The sequence below is a fragment of the Oppia nitens genome, unplaced genomic scaffold (assembly GCF_028296485.1).
Source record: "Oppia nitens isolate AA-2021 unplaced genomic scaffold, nextdenovo-longstitch-racon4-pilon3 scaffold4_pilon_pilon_pilon, whole genome shotgun sequence".
In the NCBI taxonomy this organism is placed as follows: domain Eukaryota; kingdom Metazoa; phylum Arthropoda; class Arachnida; order Sarcoptiformes; family Oppiidae; genus Oppia; species Oppia nitens.
Window position 1 is genome coordinate 7,937,599 of NW_026533232.1, and position 17,864 is coordinate 7,955,462.

Sequence of the window (17,864 nt, forward strand, 5' to 3'; positions counted from 1 at the left end):
TATACCTTTAGTTATACAATACAAGCAATAAGTTATATTTTTCTATCACTATGATATAGTGTGTGTGTGTGTGTTTATTGGTAATTCAAGTATAAATTATATTGTATGTGCAAACTTACAACAAATACTGTCTAAAACATGTAATACAGTGTTTTCAAAAAAAAAATCCAGCATTATAGTGTATAATACAGTATTATAATGTAGTCTATTTTCAATATAAAAAAGATTCAAATAATATACTGTACCATATATTGCCAGTTTTATTGTTATACATAACATGTAATGTTTAATAAAAATATGTACATTCAGTGTATAATAATTAATATTAATATTTAACTAGAAAATTTTTTAATTAAAAATATTTGTTAATAACCATTGTTTATTTAAAAATATGTAAAGTGAGGTATAAAAGAAAATTAATTACAGAAAAATCATTGTTTTATAACAATTTTTGTAGATTTTTTTACTACAATGTAAATGACACAAACATATATTTTGCAAATTTATTTATTTTAATAAATTTAAAGATAATGTAATATATATACAGTAAAATTATAAATTTTATTTTTAATTCATAATAAACACAAATTCACTGTAAATTATTATCAAGTATTTAAACAAATGTCACAATTGAAATTTATTTGGACTATAAAATTTGCATATTAAATAAAATGTTTTTAAATAATATTAAATTATTTTATGAATACAGTATTACAAAATAGTTTACATCAATAAAATGACAACAAGAAAAAAATTGGTTGCGTTTGCATTCAAATGCAATGTTTGTTAGCAAATATAAGCATAAATTTGAATTCATATAAAGTAGTTAAACAGTAAATGCAATACATTTGAGATATAAAACGGAAAAATGTTTTGTCACTTTTTGAATGTCTATTAGTCTTTTTTAAAAAAACAATAGTGTATTGCATTTATTTTGTATTAAAATATGTTTATATATATAATTCACAATTCCCAAAACTACAATCAAATAATTTTCTTGCGAAACTGTTTTAATAATTTTTCTTAAATACAGTATATATGTCTAAAAACAAAAAAAAATCATTACACAGAAATGTAATTATAATTTTGCGTTTGTAAAACAATTTTAATGTATAAAACTTTATAAGTAAAAATAATTAAACTAAAAGTTTACTTTCAATTTAGTATTACATGTATTGTTAATAATAGAAAAAAACAATCAATTTAAGTGACTTCTGATAATTGATTTTAAGCTGAAATTAAAAATCAGTTATCTATATATATTATATATTAGATATATAATAAATAGTTTATAATTAAATATTTAATTTATGTTTTTCAATTACACAATTTGAATCTAAAATTGTTTTCATTTACTTACGTAATAAACAAAATTGTATAAAAATAAATAAAAATGTTTTTGGTAATGTATTATATAATTTAGTTTTAGTTAATATAGAAATAGTACGTAACGGAAAATAAATAAATAAATAAATATAAGCTAATATAATAAAATAATATAAAACTTATAATTATATAGTAATATAAATCTATGCATCAAATACCGTAATTAAAGCATACATTGCATTATATGAATAAATTGTATATAAAGGCGAGTTGAAAATTGAATCATGGCAATTTACTTTAACATTTTAAAAACTAAAACATACACAAAAAACTATTAGTAAAATTAAATCTATTTTACTGGGTAATTATATAACATATATATATATATATTTAATTTTATTATACTACTAATTCGTATATATGTATATACTTTATATAACTTAGATATAATTAGACAAATTTGATGTAGAAAACATACTGTATTATATTTTTGTTTATATTATTTTATTTAATATATATTTAATAATTAATTTATGCTAATTATTACATTTATTAATATATTGAAGTATAGAACTCTATAGAATATTCTTGAATTATTATTTTTTCCTGAATTCCTATATTATACAGTATAAGTTATAATTCATTTATTAGACTTAAGTTATAAATAATATTAAACGTATTAAAAATAATAACCACATAAGAAATTTTAGTATATTTATTTTAATTTTATTCAGTATAGTTTTAGATTTAAAATAAATTATGCATATAAAATACGAGAAAATTGTAAAAATAAAAATTTTAAGTTAGTTGGAGAAAATTTAAATAAATTACTATATTTTGATTATAATTATTATTGAACATAAATTATACACAATTAATAATAAAAGTCAAATAAGAGGTTAATCTCGAGTTAAATTAAAGTCAAATTGAATGACAATCAAATCACTTGTGTATATATATACAGTACAGTATGTGTTGAATGTCTGTCCAATAAATGAAATAACAAGCAATACTGTGCCAAATGTTACAAATGTTTAATGCAATCATTCAGTACATACCGTATGAAAATACAGTACATTCTGTATATGAAAGTCATATAACACAACATTTTCAGATGAAACGATGTCTATCTCAATGAGCAAACTGTATAAAACAGATTAAGTTATGGCTTGAATATGACTATTGAAGGCTTATGTAACGTAAAAGTATTGCCTTTAACTCTAAATACTTGTGTCAATACTTATACATACACATCATGTTTAAGCCATAAGTCGAGCATTCAATACATAACTTATATTATATTAGTTTATACAGTATAAGTCATATACTACTCATTTAATATATAAAACGTATTATACATTATGTAATTGTGATGATTATGACTATTATTAGCAGTATTTAATGCATTTAACTATTTGCACACGATTTAACCCAATGTTATTTAATTTTAATTTTGTTTTATGTTTGTCCACACAATCATTTAAGTGACTTACAATATAAATATAAGATAAATCTCTTAAATACTATAATATTATATAACTTATAATTTATATAAGCTTATTTTAGTTACATTTCTTCTTATTATTATAAGATTTAATTAATTTTTCTATTAATTTTCTATATTATTTAAGTTAGAAATTAAATACTTTTAAATATAATTGGTTTCATACAACAACAAAATTATAAACAATTATCTCATTAGTCAAAAGCTATTAGAAAAATATGTTAAATAAAATAACAAATAAAAACCAATATACATGTATATTATATTATTATATTAATTACTTACTTTTTCTTTGTATTTTTTGAGTAAAATGCTATTTTTACTGTTGATGAATAGGTTGCAATTTTTGCTATGAAAACAACAAAAACAATAATAAGTGTAAAACAAAGTAATTTTAATAATATATGTAAAATAAAACAGTTGACAGAATTTTTTCAACAATTTTACAGAATTTCTCTTTCATTTACTTTTTATTTATTTATTTATTTATCTGTGTTTTGTTGGAAGTGAATGAAGTGAACGAAACATTTGAGAGACACTACTCTTAAACACAATTCAAAAGACAAGTAAAAGAAACAATTAAAATGAATTGAAATGAAAACACATTGAAAAAAAACTTACAAAAAAAGTTTTGTCTTTTGTTTATATATTTATACAATATATATACTGTATATAAATACTGTGTATATATATATTTACATACAAAAGTTGTTGTGTTTTATTTACGGTCCAAAGTTCAACACAATAATAACATTATTTATACGAAATAAAACAACACTACAACTAGTTGTAGAGTTTTATGAATCAAATGAGAGAAAGTTTAGGGAAAAAATGTAAACCGTTTTGTTTTTGCTATAAATAATAAATCACTTGAATAAAGATAAAATACGAGTTCAATAATTTACAATTTCAATAGTTTTTTAATAAAGCTTTATTGATATATATTGTAAAAGTAGGAAAAACAATTGTAAAATAATTACAGTAAATCACTGTTTGTTTGAAACAACAAAGTATATGTATATATATATATATATATATATATTATTTATATATATATGTACTGTATTTATATAAGAGTTGTAAAAGTGTTTAAAAATTGTGATGAAATCTATTGTAAAGAATATTCTGTGATATTCTTTAAAATAAATATTTTTGAAGTTTAACTTTTGAATCGCACACTTTTAACCCCCAAAACATTTACTAAACATTTAGAAAAATGTTTGGTTTTTTAAAATTCAAAGTCGATGTGATAGAGAAAAACACAGAGAAAGTAGTAGTATATGTTGTCTGTGTTGTCAGTTATGTTAATAACAGTGCAAACATCTTACAGTGCTCTCTGGGTTTGTAATGTAATGTTATATATAAGCTTGTGATGAGAGAGTTCATCTCTCAGTCAACAAATAAATGGGAACTCCAGCTCTTCATATTCCAGTGGTTGTGGGGGCGCACAGTGTGCGCACACATCCGTTGATAATGGCATCCATGAGTTGACACACACCGATGGATAGCTCGGCGGCACCGACAGTGCACACCAACACCACTTCACGCAAGTCTAAGGTATGGATAGGCATCAAGAAAACAAAAAATCAATACTATCTCTCTCTCTCTCTCTCTCTCTCTCTCTCTCTTTCTCTTTCCCAACTAATATGTATTGTCAATGAGAGAGAATAGGAGAGAATTAGAGGGTAAAAGACAAAAGACTTGGACTATTAGTACTGATATATATATATATATATATATATATATATATATATATATATATATATATATATATATATATATATATATATATATATATATCATATATCAGTCGAGCGATTTGTTTTGACTGAAACTCTTGAAGGCATACAAAACACATTATTGTCTTTAATATATATTGTGAGTCGACTTTATGTCTCTAATGTTTCTTATATGTTATTTTACTTTCAATTTTTTTTGTTTTGTTTAGTATTTATTTACCAGAAATACACGATCTCTACGTCCAACACATAAATATGATTGATATCTAATTGTCTGACAAATGATTGCATTACAACTAACTAAAAGCAAGAAAAAGAGCACATATTCTGTAATAATAATAATAATAAACACAATAAAACAAATAAACATAAAAGTTATACTTTTAGTATATATTAGTTTATCACATAAGTACCTATAATTGAATTGCGTATTGAATATTAAATAATATACAATATACTGTATATAAGTTTAACATATATTAATTTAATAATAAAATCAACAATAATTGTCAAATCATTTGTATTTTTTAATCTAATTTTGTCAGTTTAGTTAAATGTTTTATCACTTAATTTTAAATACTGTTTTATAAATACTAAAAATAACTAAATTCTATACTTATGATTACAAATTAATTAAATTAAATTTAAAAAAACTATTATTTCATATAAATAATATTGAAATAGTAATTATTTTTATTATTTCATCGACTTATATATAATATAAGTGATAAATTCATTTTCATAAATAATCGCTTTTATCAATTGTCAATGTTATTAAAATCAATATAAGTTATAATAAATAAAACCTTAGGTTGATATAAATTACAGTACTATCTATAAGCTAGAAAAAAACAAAAGCTAAAAAAATAAAATAAAAATGGTTACCAAAAAAAACTGAATGTCTAACCAAATCAAGTAAATGATGTGAAAAAGAGTTGATTAATTTGTGGCACAAAATTCAATGCAAACAAAACTAACAACAAAAAAATGAGTACATATTGTTTGTTCACTAACTGCTCTTCAAATGCTTGAAACAGTTGACTATTGTATCTATTTTTAGTGAAAAACATTTGAAATCAGTCTATTAATTGATATATTATTATTATTATTATTGTGGCACCGATTGTCCACAAAAAACTGATTGTCTTAACCATTTGAAAACTCTACTATTACTGTATTTTGTTGTCCGTCTCTTTTGATTAGTCTGTCCATAGCTTATCCAATCGATTAGCGACACAATTGCCTGTCAATGGTATGACCGCCACATAAATCTCATCTTACAATCCAATTGTGTGAACAATATTTGTGATTATAATGTAATTAAATGACATTTGTTTTTAGCATATAATTGACTCGCAAATAGCATCGATAACTGTTTATATGAGTTATAACACCTAAAAGTGAAAGTAAAATATATTGAATATGTTTTTGAAGAAAAAAAATTATTTTCAGTTAGTTGTCAATACTTATTATATAATATTGGTATCTATAACTCATAAATATTATTTAATATAATAATCTGTATATTAAATAATATACAGTATATACCAAATTGCCAATAATAAGTGTCAAAAGAGTATAATTAGTGAAATTGTATGTAATTAGTGATATGAAGTCCATTAATAAAGTCAATGATAGTAAAAGTGTCAGTGGCTTTGCACGTCCTCATGAAAACAGAGTTAACAGTAATTTCATGTATTTTATTGAAGTCATCACTTCATTCACGTCTTATATAAAGCAAACCATAAGAGAAAAGTCTTTAAGAAATGTTTGGTGAAAAATAAGAAAGAAATGAAGACATAATGCAAACGATTGGCACTCAAATAAATTCAATTATTATCACATTTGATGTCTAAAAATACTATTATATTATATATTATATATATATTATAGTACTTTACAGAGTAGTCTATAAGAGGAATCAATATTAGTTTATTTTTTATATAAAATTTGAATTGTATTGACATTCTATTGATATTAAATTGCATTATTATAATGTATAATCATTATAATTATTTTTTTAATTAATAATTTTATAGATATTATTTATTATTTTTAATTGTTAAATATATATGTATTTGATTGAGAATAAACATAAATATTACAAAATAAGCAAATTAAAATTAAAATAAAGTCAATGAATTAAAATATAATAAAATAATTATTTAAAAAAAAAATATTATTAAACATAATAATTGATTAATTATGAGAGTTTATTATTATTATTAAACACTTTGTTGGCCAATACGAGTGCCATTTGGACACTCCTGACAGTGCTGTTAACCAAATCCAATACGTCTTTAGATTTGATAAAATATGCATTATTTTTAATCAAACAATTTTTCATATCATCTTTCAAACTACACGACAGTTCCCGAACGGCGTCCTCTATAATGACGGTTCTGTAGCCTCTATTAAGACCATCCATAGCTGTCTGACCCACACAATACTCGTATAACACTCCCGTCACATATATATCAGTGATACCTAATTTTATAATTTACATATAAAAAGATATTATTAATATAAGTATAGTATACTATTATATCAAAATTTAGTTTGTTTTGTTAACAAAATAGTTAACACCATTTGAATTACCTAACTGTTGAAGTTTGTTATGCAACTCTGTTTCGCTACCCTTTCCCTTACTATTATTGGCAAACGCCGAGTGGCTATCAATATCAGGATCCATACCTTTAGCGATAAACATACTGTTCTCTGAAATTACTAAATCCTTATACAGTTTGGCGCCATCGCTATCCTGAGCACAATGTTTAGGACACAAATGTTGAACAACTTTCGGATATTTTTCATAAATAACTTGATCGCCGACACCGATGTCCGCAATATTTTTGCCAAACGTTTCAATCAGTGATCTATCGATATCCGTATTGTGGACACTATCGATAAACGAACAGTGATTCCATGGATGCCAATCATATGTATAGACAATGACATCAAAGTTGATGGTTTGGATCAACTCATTTATCACCGGCACTATTGTTTGGCCACTTTTTACAGTCATTGAACCACTATTTGCAATGAAATCATTTTGTACGTCCACTATAACCAATGCCGACTGGGGTTTCAATATAACTTTAATCCATTTTTCCCAAATTATATTAAATTTTTGGACATCTATTGTCTCATAATCTTTGATATTCAACGCATTTAGTAATTTTGTCTCTAACTTATCATTTAAATGATTTTCCCGGTATTTAGTTGAATAAAATAATAACTTGAATAACCGTCTGAACTCATCGACAGTCAAAACACTATTATTGTTAACATCAAGATATTGAAAAAGTCTGTCGCGTTGGTCATTGTCCAAGTGATGGACATCCAACTCAAACAGTGGTAACTCTTCATGCAATTCAAAGATATTCAATTCAGTCATTATTGCACTGATTTTTTTCTTCACTGAACAACACTTTTATATTAATGATAGAGTAGTTTAAAATTTTAAAGTAGTTTTTTAAATGTATAAAATTTAAGTATTAAAAAATATAATGTTATCATTTAGTAATGCTGTAACAGTAGTAATATGTAATAAAACTATTCATTATTAATACTGATGCTTATATATTTAACAAGTATATACTGTATATATATATATATATATATATAACTATTAATAATACTTTATAAGTGTTTAAATACACAGTAGTCATTGAATTTAATTTATTTTTATTACATTTTTATTTGACAACCAACTGAATTATTTAATAAATAATAATAATTGATAGTCATTGTCATAGCCACTGATAAAAAATAGACACTTGTGTTTTATTATTGTCAATTGACCCTAAAAATGATTATAGTTTTATTAATTCAATTCAATTGTCATAATCATATAAATTAGATAGTAGTTGAAAAAATAACATCTATTATCACATGTGATGACACCTGATATTACAAAATTTCATTGAAACGTTATTAAAATACAAATACAATTTTTATTTCATATTATGTTTATAAATTTTTGTTAAATTATTTGAACAGTTTTTTTAATGTTGAAAAATTTAGCTAATATTTGTTATTGCAATAAAAATCAAGCACTTGAAATTTTTATATACATAATATAAAAATAATTATAAACAAATATTTCAAGTTTTATAATAGAAATCTAAATATGGTAATAATGTTTTTTTCTTTAATTTATTTCTTTTAATTCATTAATAACTTCCTAATAACTAATGTAATATACAATTATAAATAACAACATACTTGAGGACTGTTTCCTTATATGAAATATTTATAGTAGTATTAAGCGATAATTAGTTCATATAATTATTGTTTTGCAAATTAAATGCTATTTAATGCCATTTGAAGGCAATATAAAGATATGGTATTCTTGACAAATGATTATTACTTAATGCTTTAATAATGATTTCAACAAATTTTTAACGTTTACTATTTGAACCCTATTATCTAATTAATTTTATAAATGCTGCATAAATACAGTATTATTACTAAGCGATTATTTTTTAATACAATATTATCATAACATTTAGTTTATCATATCATAACTGGGATTAAAATCTTATAATTTGTTGATGTACTATATCTATTAACCGGTAAATAAAATTTAATATATAATGATTTTATTTACAAAATTCGTTTCAATATTTAAGGAAATCAATTTTTTTATTATCATCAATATATTGCAATTTTAAACATATACACGTTAAGTTATTATAAATTTTAATTTATATCTACACCAGTTTATTGTTTAAAATATATTTCAGTATTTATAATTCCCTATTATTTATTTTTAAATAATAAATATATTATTAAAATTATTACAGTATTATTGTACTACACATAACCTATTAAATTTTAAAAACTATTTATAACAATTATATATTCGTAAATATAATAAATGTAAATATATTTTTAAAACAAACTCACAAATCAATAAATGTTTCGTCAAAACAATAAAATCAAATTACAGAGTATTATAAAAAAAATAATTGTTTTTCATATATGTATGTCTTTCATGATTTCCTCAATTCTGGTCGCACTCTCCAACATCTCTCTAAAGCACTTGTATTTCAATTTGTGATAACTATATATATAATAATAATAATAAATAAAACAATTTTTTTTATTAAAACCAATTAATTAAAAGTATTTATAATTCTCTTACTCTTGTAGTTCAGGTGTTGGTCTAAAATAGGTTGCGTCCAAATCGGGATAACTGACGAGTTTAGTGTTGAGGTCCTGTTTGAAAATGGAGTGATAGGCCAGTATAGCGGCGCCCACTAACATGAGGTCGGCGTCGCCCAAATCAAATGTTATGACATCAATGTTGAGGACATCGGCGTGCAGTTGCATATAGACATCGTTTTTGGCTAAACCGCCACTTATTAACACTTTTTTCAGATCAGGTATTCTGGTGTTTGAAAATAATTTAATTGCAATATTATTTATAATTATTTTTGTATAATATATTAAATAATTTTATTTTATTTTATTTTACTTGAGTTCATCTAAAATATATTTTGATTCATAGGCCAGAGCTTCGACAGCTGCGTGATACCAGTCCACGATATTATTACCATCCATTGTCAGTCCATAATAACCACCTAATATATTGTGTAATAATAAATTAATTAAAAAATACTAATTTAAAATACTAATTACAAAAAAATAATTGTTTAATAATCAATTATGTAATAATTTTTAAAAATATTTTATGTATAAATTAAAAATTTCATAACTAAAACTTGTTTTTTAAATAAAAACAAAAACAAAATTACCGTAATTATTATAATTAGAAAATCAATTAAATCTATTATATTATTATATTAATATTTATGTTATTATGTCATTTAATTTCTAACTTACAAAACAAGGTACTATTTTAAGTTCATTTAATTATTTATGAATAAATTACAATATATAGTAATTATTAATATCATTAGTCATAATTAAACTTAACAAAAATTATTTTAAAATTATAGCTTAGATTTAATAAAAATGTAATTTAAAATGCAAACAATTGTATTTAAACATTAAGTGCTAATAAATTAATTATTTGTTTTTCCCAAACCTTTCATATAAGGATTGGCTAAGAGTCTGGAGCCGTGAAAACATGGATTGACATTCAGTTTAGTTTTATATGGCTTTCCAAGTATCTGTTTGTTCAGATCTTTGATTATATCATTGATGGGTTTATCAGTTAATTTTTGATGATAATCCTGGTGATTTTTTATCACATGTTCCAGTAGTATACCGGTAGTACTTTGTCCGGCCTCACGTACATAATAGTTGGGAAAAATTGCATCATAATAGGGACCCCACACTCCTTCAGTAAAATATCGTTTATGAGTTGATATGAAATCACAGGTCGATGTGCCGGCAATCATACAAAACAGATTATCGTAGTCCAGCTGCTCGTTTGAGACCTCCTTGAGCTCGTGTGAAAACATACACATCGACAGAGCGCCCGCGTGGGCATCAATTAGTGGACTGGCTATTGATATATCAATACATTCATCGTTTATTTCGTTCAAATTTGAAATAAATCCGAAATCTTTGGCCACCTTTTTACTAACATATCCGATATGAGTTCCCGGCAATACTATTTTAGCTATACAATTGAAACAGTTTAATTTTTAATTTAAAAAAAATTAATTTCATACAATATAATGTATAATAGTTAAACATAAAACTTCTAATTTATAAATTATAGATCTAAATTATTCATAAATAATAAATAAATAAAAACTAAAATTAATTTGACCTAAGATTTTTAATAGATTCTTAGAGTGAAACCATAAATATTTAAAAATAAATAAATAAAATCAAACCTCCAATTTTGGATTTGTCTTTAACAAACTCTTCGAGACCAATGAGCTGCAAGAGGTCATCCCTCCAGCGTCTATTGACCGCATCGTAACCCCACTTACAGACAACACTACACACCGATCGGGGATATTCAGTAGCTTCAAAGTTAGAGCACTTCCAGGCCAACCAATCGGGTAACTCCATAAAGCCAACGGCCTCATCAAATCGTTGTCTTTGATGTCGTTTAGTCCATAATAGTTTAGCCAACGAAAACTCAGGCGAACAGTTGCCTCCCATTTGCTCCAAAACGGCATTCTTGATAATTGAAGTTATTATATATTTATTTATTTATTTGTTTAATTTATTTTATTATTATTAATATAAATACCTTAGTTTCTGTTATATACTTGGCCTCATTGATGGCCCGATGATCCATCCACATTATCACATCATTACCAGTTTTGCTAAGTATACAATTTTTTTTAATTTAACTCATTTATTACCTTTAAAAACTAAGTATTAAACAAAAATTACTTTTTATCAATTATAGCCAATGAACAGGTGGCCGAAAATGATATACCAGTTATTTGCTTATAATTAATATTAGCTGTTTTCATACAATTCTAATAGAAATATCAATTATTAAATAGTTAGATAATAGGGTATAAAAAACAGTATATAAATGATAATACCTGAACACATTCACAGAGTGCCGACCAGATCTCATCAGTGTTTTGTTCATAGATATGAGTATTAGTATTGTGAACAGTAATGGACTTCTTGTGTGTGGCCAGTGGTCGGCTATCGATAACTCCATCTACAAACTTGATAAGCGAAACCCGGACACTACCGCTGCCCACATCGACACCAATAACTATAGTTGTTTTATTATTATTACCCGACATTATTGCTATTATTTATTTGTAAATTATTTTAATATTATTATTTAATAAATACTTTTAAAAGAGAATCTGCTATAAAATTAAACACAATTATATCACAATAATATAAATAACTTATTAATAATAAGTTATTATATAATACAGATGTATTACAGATATAAATGTATAATAAATTTGTTATTTGATATATAACACTAGCTATCATGTAAATAATATTATATGATATAAACAAACTTTAATATGATTGACACAAATTAAAATCACAATTTCATATTCTATGAGTATATATATATATAATACAAATACAAACTTTTATATAATATTCAAGGATTTGAATGACTTGTATTTAAATATATGCTAAAACAAGTATTAAAATAGAAATCACGCGAAACTACTTGTAATTGTTGTGTAAATCAATTAAATCTAATTGCTATTAATAATATATTTATATATAACAGTATATATTTTCCCCAAATAAATATCAATTATCAATGATATAATTGTATATTTTTTTAGATATCATATGAAAAATATAAATATCAGAGTTAACTACGATACCAGTCCTTGGATTGAAAAATAAGGGGCTCTGATAGCCAATAAACTGGTAGACTCTCAAGTAATACTGTATTGGAAATCCTGTAGTGGAAAGTTGAATGTTTAGTTATATTTCAAAAATTAATGAACTTTTTTGTTACAAGAAATCAAACAACTTTTTTTGTTTTTGATATCAAAGGAATTTTTGCACAAAAAAATGTGAATTTAATATTATAAATAAATTAAATATATATTTTTAATGATGTGCTATAAATCTAATGGTATAAGAGGTATGACTTGTTTGTGTTTGAATTGTATGGTGAAGTAGCAAAAATTGTTTTGACATTTTTTACAAAATAAATATTTCAATATAGATATAACAGTAATGTTTACAATACTTTATACATACTTTGAGTACATAGATAACACATATAAATTACCGTAAATGTAATTTGCATTACTAAATAAATAACTTACCGGTATAACAATTTTGGAACTTTTACATAAAAATTGATAACAAAAAAAAATATATTATAAATTTATATATTGTATTATTTGAAATCAGCACTTATTGTTTTATTATATAATTTTGTTTTATTATATAATTTTGTTTTATTATATAATTTTATTTTATTATATAATTTTGTTTTAATAAAATTCTTTCAATTTAATACTCTATAAAATTTGTTATATTTTGTTTGTTTCATTGAAAATAATAACATTTTAGTAAAATACTGTAATAATGAATAAAAAATATAACTATTTATATAAATTACGGATAATATTATATTTAGAAATAAAATATTCACAAACTTAATGATATTATGTTTAACGACATAAAAAATAACATAAAAGTGAAATAATAATAAATTTATGACATATTAATTAAAAAAAAAAACGTTTTATGAATGTTGCCTAAAGTGGTACCGTTTTCTTGGCCATTGAACCGATGCGTTTGGACTTTCGTGTCACCACTTTCTTTGAAAATATGGGCGCAATGTTCTCCTTGTCGTCGTCATCGGTAAAGTCATAGATCGAGATATCATTTGGACTGCTATTAGTCACAGAAGTTTCAATAGATTTGCCTTTAGTTTGTTTAGCGGCGGCGGTCTGTCCTTTAGTTCTACGGCTGCGCTTAGCCTTTACTGTCTTTCCAGAGCTATTCCTCTTTGATGTTTTAACTTTAGTAGTGTCGACAGTGACAGCATTGGAATTGGCTGTCGATGTGGTGGCCATATTAACATCATTGACCACAATATCGTTCATGGCTTCCGTATTTATGGTGTCCATAGAGACCGAGTTGTGAGTAGTGTCAGCAATAAATCCGAAAGAGCTGATCCTGTTTTCTCGTGACATCTCCAATATTGTGCTCAATTCGGTCATAACTTGAAAGTCGTGTTTAATTCTATCGGCCGACAGACGCCGTCGGATATCCTGTTCCTGACTTGTGAGTGAATACCGATACGACTCGTGTCTCGACGACTCATTTAATGTCCAAAATGGGTCAACGCTTTCGTTAGTAATGTCTGCATCGGCAGCGACCGTATTGTTGGTGTTGCTGTTGTTGTTATTGGACACAAGGGTTGACTCTAACGATGTCATCACACCTTTCATTGTTCCCACTTTGTTGTCGACTTCGATGAGGACGTCAACCATATATTTGATGCGATCGATCACTTCACAGGTGTTGACCATTGATTTGATCTGTTGTTTGAGTGACTCGTTTTCAATCCTGGCTTTTGTCAAATGCTGTTTTTGCTCGACATTATTGTTTGACTTCTTCCTTAACGACTCCTTATATGCGGATAACTGTGACTTCAGTACAGAGTTTTCTTTGGCCAGTCTTTGGTTTTGAATCAATACTTTGTTGTGTTCTTCGACTGGTTTAGCAGTCGTTTGAAGACATATACACACAAAAAAAAGATATCATTAATAAATGTAAAACCAATTTGGTTGACATATCATATCCAGACATACCTGATATCTGTTTATTGTAGCCGAAGAGTGTCAAAGATCTGGCGGTTAATCCGTAACCAGAGGTACTATTTTGAGACAAACTTGTCTGCAGTGGTGTACGCTTTGTCGATAACTTCTTGTAGTTGTTGTTTGCCATCTGTTTTGAGTTCATCGATGGGTTTTTTCTTCTGATAGTAAATCAATCAATCAATGGATCAGTTAATCGATGGACACAACCAACCAATGGATTGCAATTCAATGAACTCAATGATCGCGCGCTTCAAACAATCAATTGCTTCAAAAATCAACCGTCAATTACGTGACACTTGTATTTCGCTACCCTTTTATATAACTTATAACATGTAATTCAATTGGCATCCAATGTGTCCCACACTTGACGTTATTTATGTTCAAAGTGTAATTTTATTGCATAAACCTATTATAAATAATTAAACTTTTTTTTCATTGGAAATTAAAATTTAATAAATAAATAAAATTTATAAGTTATATAATTTATAACCAGGATCATTTTATCATATATTTCCCATAAAGACAACAAATTTTTTAACATAAATATTATTCATAATTATTACTTATCTTAATATTTCACAATTTTTGTGTTTGTTTATCTAGTTTTTATAGACATGTATTACTTGTATATATATACTGTATATAAAGTACAAAGTTTTTTGTGTTCAGTACAAAGTTAATTGAAAATTATAATTGAATTTTAATGTCTATGGTTTAGAAAAAATGTGGTTTAATTTTGTTAGTAATACATACAAACAAACAAAACTAAACTAAAAGTAATTTTTTAATTTATAAGTAAATAATTAATTCATAATAATTTCAAATTATAAATTTTTTTTGATAAAAACAGATGTTCATGAGTTTTCTAAATTAATATTTTCACGAATTCCTGAAAGGAATACGTATATGCATTCTAAAAGTCTGTCCGTCTGTCCGTCTGTCTGTCCCACGAGGACATAGGTTCGAATCCAGGCTCCGCTGCAAAAATTTTTTTTGATTTTTTTTTGATTTTTTAAGTTAAGGAGATCGTATGGGAATGCTTTTGAAGCATTCTCAACTGTTTTTTTATTTTTTTTTAATTTTTTCCTTTTTAAGTTAAGGAATTCGTGTGGAAATGCTTTTAAAGCATTCTCAACTGGTTTTATATTAATATTTTTTTTAAATATTAGTAATAATAATAACAATATGATATTATTTATAATTATTACTAATTTTTTTATGTATTATTCAATGTTTCTATTTATATAAACTCTGAAATATGTATTTAATTTTCAGCAAATTATTTGAATGTATTTATCTATCAATTGGACTCATGTTTAGACTAATCAAAACAACATCCGTGTCCTTCAATAGTCAAATTGAAGTTTACTTTTTAAACTTATTAATTGTAATTACTTATAGTCTATAACACATTTTATCACAACAACAACAAAAAATATACATTTTTAATAATCCTTTAATTGTTAAACTATAAACATTTATTCATAAAAGCAATCAATCAAATATTACTTAAAATATTATACATGTATGTTATAGACTATAGTATATGTATTTAAATTATCAGATTATTTTAATTTAATTATTACTCATAATATCTGAATACACTTTAGTATAATTTCAGTAATTTTTTGTTGTAAATATTTTAAGTCTTTTTAAAAAAATTTATTAAATTAATTATTTTGAAGAATTTTTTTTCTAATCAAAAAAGTAATGCCAGTTCAGACCAATGCCGATATTACCGCCGGTTTGGTGCAAGTCTTGAGGGGCAAGTTCTTGGCTGAGTTTGCCATAACTCACGACGAGTTTGACAGTCGAGACATCGATAATATACGCAACAGTGATGTTATTATTCGCAGATATCTCGAGTACAAGAATGGAAGTATTGAAGAGTCATTGAAGATGTTGACGACTGCCATGAAGTGGAGAAAGTCGTTTGGTGTCAATGATCTCAAGGAGTGTTCGTTTCCGCGCGAATACTACCAAACGGGTGGTCTCTTTACGTACGGAACCGATCTGAACGGCGCCCGTCTTATCATATTTCGTGTGATGTGCAACAAGAAGATCACTGTTTGGACGGAACAGTTGAAGAAATTTATTGTTTATCTCATTGAAAATGAAAGCATCAAAATAGCTAATAATGAATGTCCCGGAGTTTGTATTGTGTTTGACTGTAACGGCGCCGGCATCTCAAACGTTGACACCGATTTGCTTTCATTTATTGTCCATAGTTTTCAAGACTATTATCCAATGGTCTTGCAATCAGTGATTATACACGAACTGCCCTTCTTATTGAACTATGTCTTCAAATTGGTGTTGTCGTGGCTGCCGAAAGACCATCGGGAAGTATTTCATTCGGTCAAAAAAGATGATATCAATCAATACATAGCTAGTGATCAGTTGCCTGATTTTATGGACGGAACCAATGAAATGCCATACAAATTGTATCCAAAATCAGCACTAACTGCTCACGAGTTAGCCCCACAGATTGGTATTAATGATAAAGATGTGGAAAAGCTGATCCAACACGTCCAACAGTTTATCGATAAATAATGATTTACTGATTATTATTTGTTGTTTTTTATATTTAAGTATTTATTAATTTACTTTTATATATAATTATTTATCTAATTATGAAAATATAAATGTGTTTTTTTAATTATTAATTAAGTCTATTTTCATAAAAGTGGTTTTTTTATCATTTAATACATTTTTAATATAAAATTTATAATTTGTAAATCTATTTGTTTTCATTTGAATATAATATTAATTTTAAAGCTGTAATTTCAGTGTCTTTATAAATAAATAGCACCAAAAAAAGTTTTTCTAATTTCCTTATTTATATCAAAATTAAATATATTTTATCAAAATTTAGACATTTACGGTAATCTGATTTTTATTAAATCATTGACTTTATAAATAAATACAGTACTTATCTAATCATTATCATTATATAGGAAAATAATTAGTGAATTTATTTAGCAGTATTATTATTACATAAACAAAATACAGTACTTAAAACTAAATTAAAAATAGCATTTTATCACATTTTGACAAAATGATTGGTTAATCGTTTAATTTAAT

General features: G+C 24.9%; 4 protein-coding genes across 5 annotated transcripts; 1 reads left to right on the top strand and 3 right to left on the bottom strand.

Annotated features, from left to right (window-relative positions):
* Positions 1-6,711: 6,711 nt before the first annotated feature.
* LOC128959646 (nicotinamidase-like) lies at positions 6,712-8,027 on the bottom strand. The gene is made up of 2 exons (XM_054305647.1): positions 7,168-8,027; positions 6,712-7,056 (listed from the first exon to the last, which is right to left on the bottom strand). The coding sequence occupies exons 1-2, from the start codon at positions 7,964-7,966 to the stop codon at positions 6,773-6,775; spliced, it is 1,083 nt and encodes a 360-aa protein (XP_054161622.1). The 5' UTR covers positions 7,967-8,027; the 3' UTR covers positions 6,712-6,772.
* A 1,355-nt stretch (positions 8,028-9,382) lies between these two features.
* On the bottom strand, positions 9,383-12,842 carry LOC128959636 (FGGY carbohydrate kinase domain-containing protein-like). Of its 2 annotated transcripts, XM_054305635.1 has the most exons (9): positions 12,822-12,842; positions 12,054-12,271; positions 11,896-11,984; positions 11,750-11,825; positions 11,385-11,676; positions 10,625-11,164; positions 10,052-10,157; positions 9,719-9,964; positions 9,383-9,637 (listed from the first exon to the last, which is right to left on the bottom strand). In XM_054305635.1, the coding sequence occupies exons 2-9, from the start codon at positions 12,264-12,266 to the stop codon at positions 9,550-9,552; spliced, it is 1,650 nt and encodes a 549-aa protein (XP_054161610.1). In that variant the 5' UTR covers positions 12,267-12,271; positions 12,822-12,842; the 3' UTR covers positions 9,383-9,549. The 2 variants fall into 2 exon arrangements, with proteins under 2 accessions (XP_054161610.1, XP_054161609.1); XM_054305634.1 differs by lacking the exon at positions 12,822-12,842 and having other exon boundaries at positions 12,054-12,341.
* An 858-nt stretch (positions 12,843-13,700) lies between these two features.
* Positions 13,701-15,096, bottom strand: LOC128959645 (uncharacterized). Its single transcript, XM_054305646.1, has 2 exons — positions 14,775-15,096; positions 13,701-14,677 (listed from the first exon to the last, which is right to left on the bottom strand). The coding sequence occupies exons 1-2, from the start codon at positions 14,923-14,925 to the stop codon at positions 13,713-13,715; spliced, it is 1,116 nt and encodes a 371-aa protein (XP_054161621.1). The 5' UTR covers positions 14,926-15,096; the 3' UTR covers positions 13,701-13,712.
* Positions 15,097-16,243: 1,147 nt separating this feature from the next.
* On the top strand, positions 16,244-17,396 carry LOC128959655 (motile sperm domain-containing protein 2-like). Its single transcript, XM_054305657.1, has 2 exons — positions 16,244-16,308; positions 16,492-17,396. Exon 2 carries the CDS (start codon positions 16,494-16,496, stop codon positions 17,331-17,333), a length of 840 nt encoding a protein of 279 aa, XP_054161632.1. The 5' UTR covers positions 16,244-16,308; positions 16,492-16,493; the 3' UTR covers positions 17,334-17,396.
* Positions 17,397-17,864: the final 468 nt, after the last annotated feature.

Coding starts and splice junctions, on each gene's coding strand:
- LOC128959646 (XM_054305647.1), bottom strand. CDS start 7,966: ATGACTGAATTGAATATCTTTGAATTGCATGAAGAGTTACCACTGTTT. Junction 7,057..7,167: donor TAACAAACTTCAACAGTTAG/GTAATTCAAATG, acceptor TTATAAAATTAG/GTATCACTGATATATATGTG.
- LOC128959636 (XM_054305635.1), bottom strand. CDS start 12,266: ATGTCGGGTAATAATAATAAAACAACTATAGTTATTGGTGTCGATGTG. Junction 11,677..11,749: donor AGTATATAACAGAAACTAAG/GTATTTATATTA, acceptor TCAATTATCAAG/AATGCCGTTTTGGAGCAAAT. Junction 10,158..10,624: donor AGCCAATCCTTATATGAAAG/GTTTGGGAAAAA, acceptor ACAATATATTAG/GTGGTTATTATGGACTGACA.
- LOC128959645 (XM_054305646.1), bottom strand. CDS start 14,925: ATGAACTCAAAACAGATGGCAAACAACAACTACAAGAAGTTATCGACA. Junction 14,678..14,774: donor CTACAATAAACAGATATCAG/GTATGTCTGGAT, acceptor CTGCTAAACCAG/TCGAAGAACACAACAAAGTA.
- LOC128959655 (XM_054305657.1), top strand. CDS start 16,494: ATGCCAGTTCAGACCAATGCCGATATTACCGCCGGTTTGGTGCAAGTC.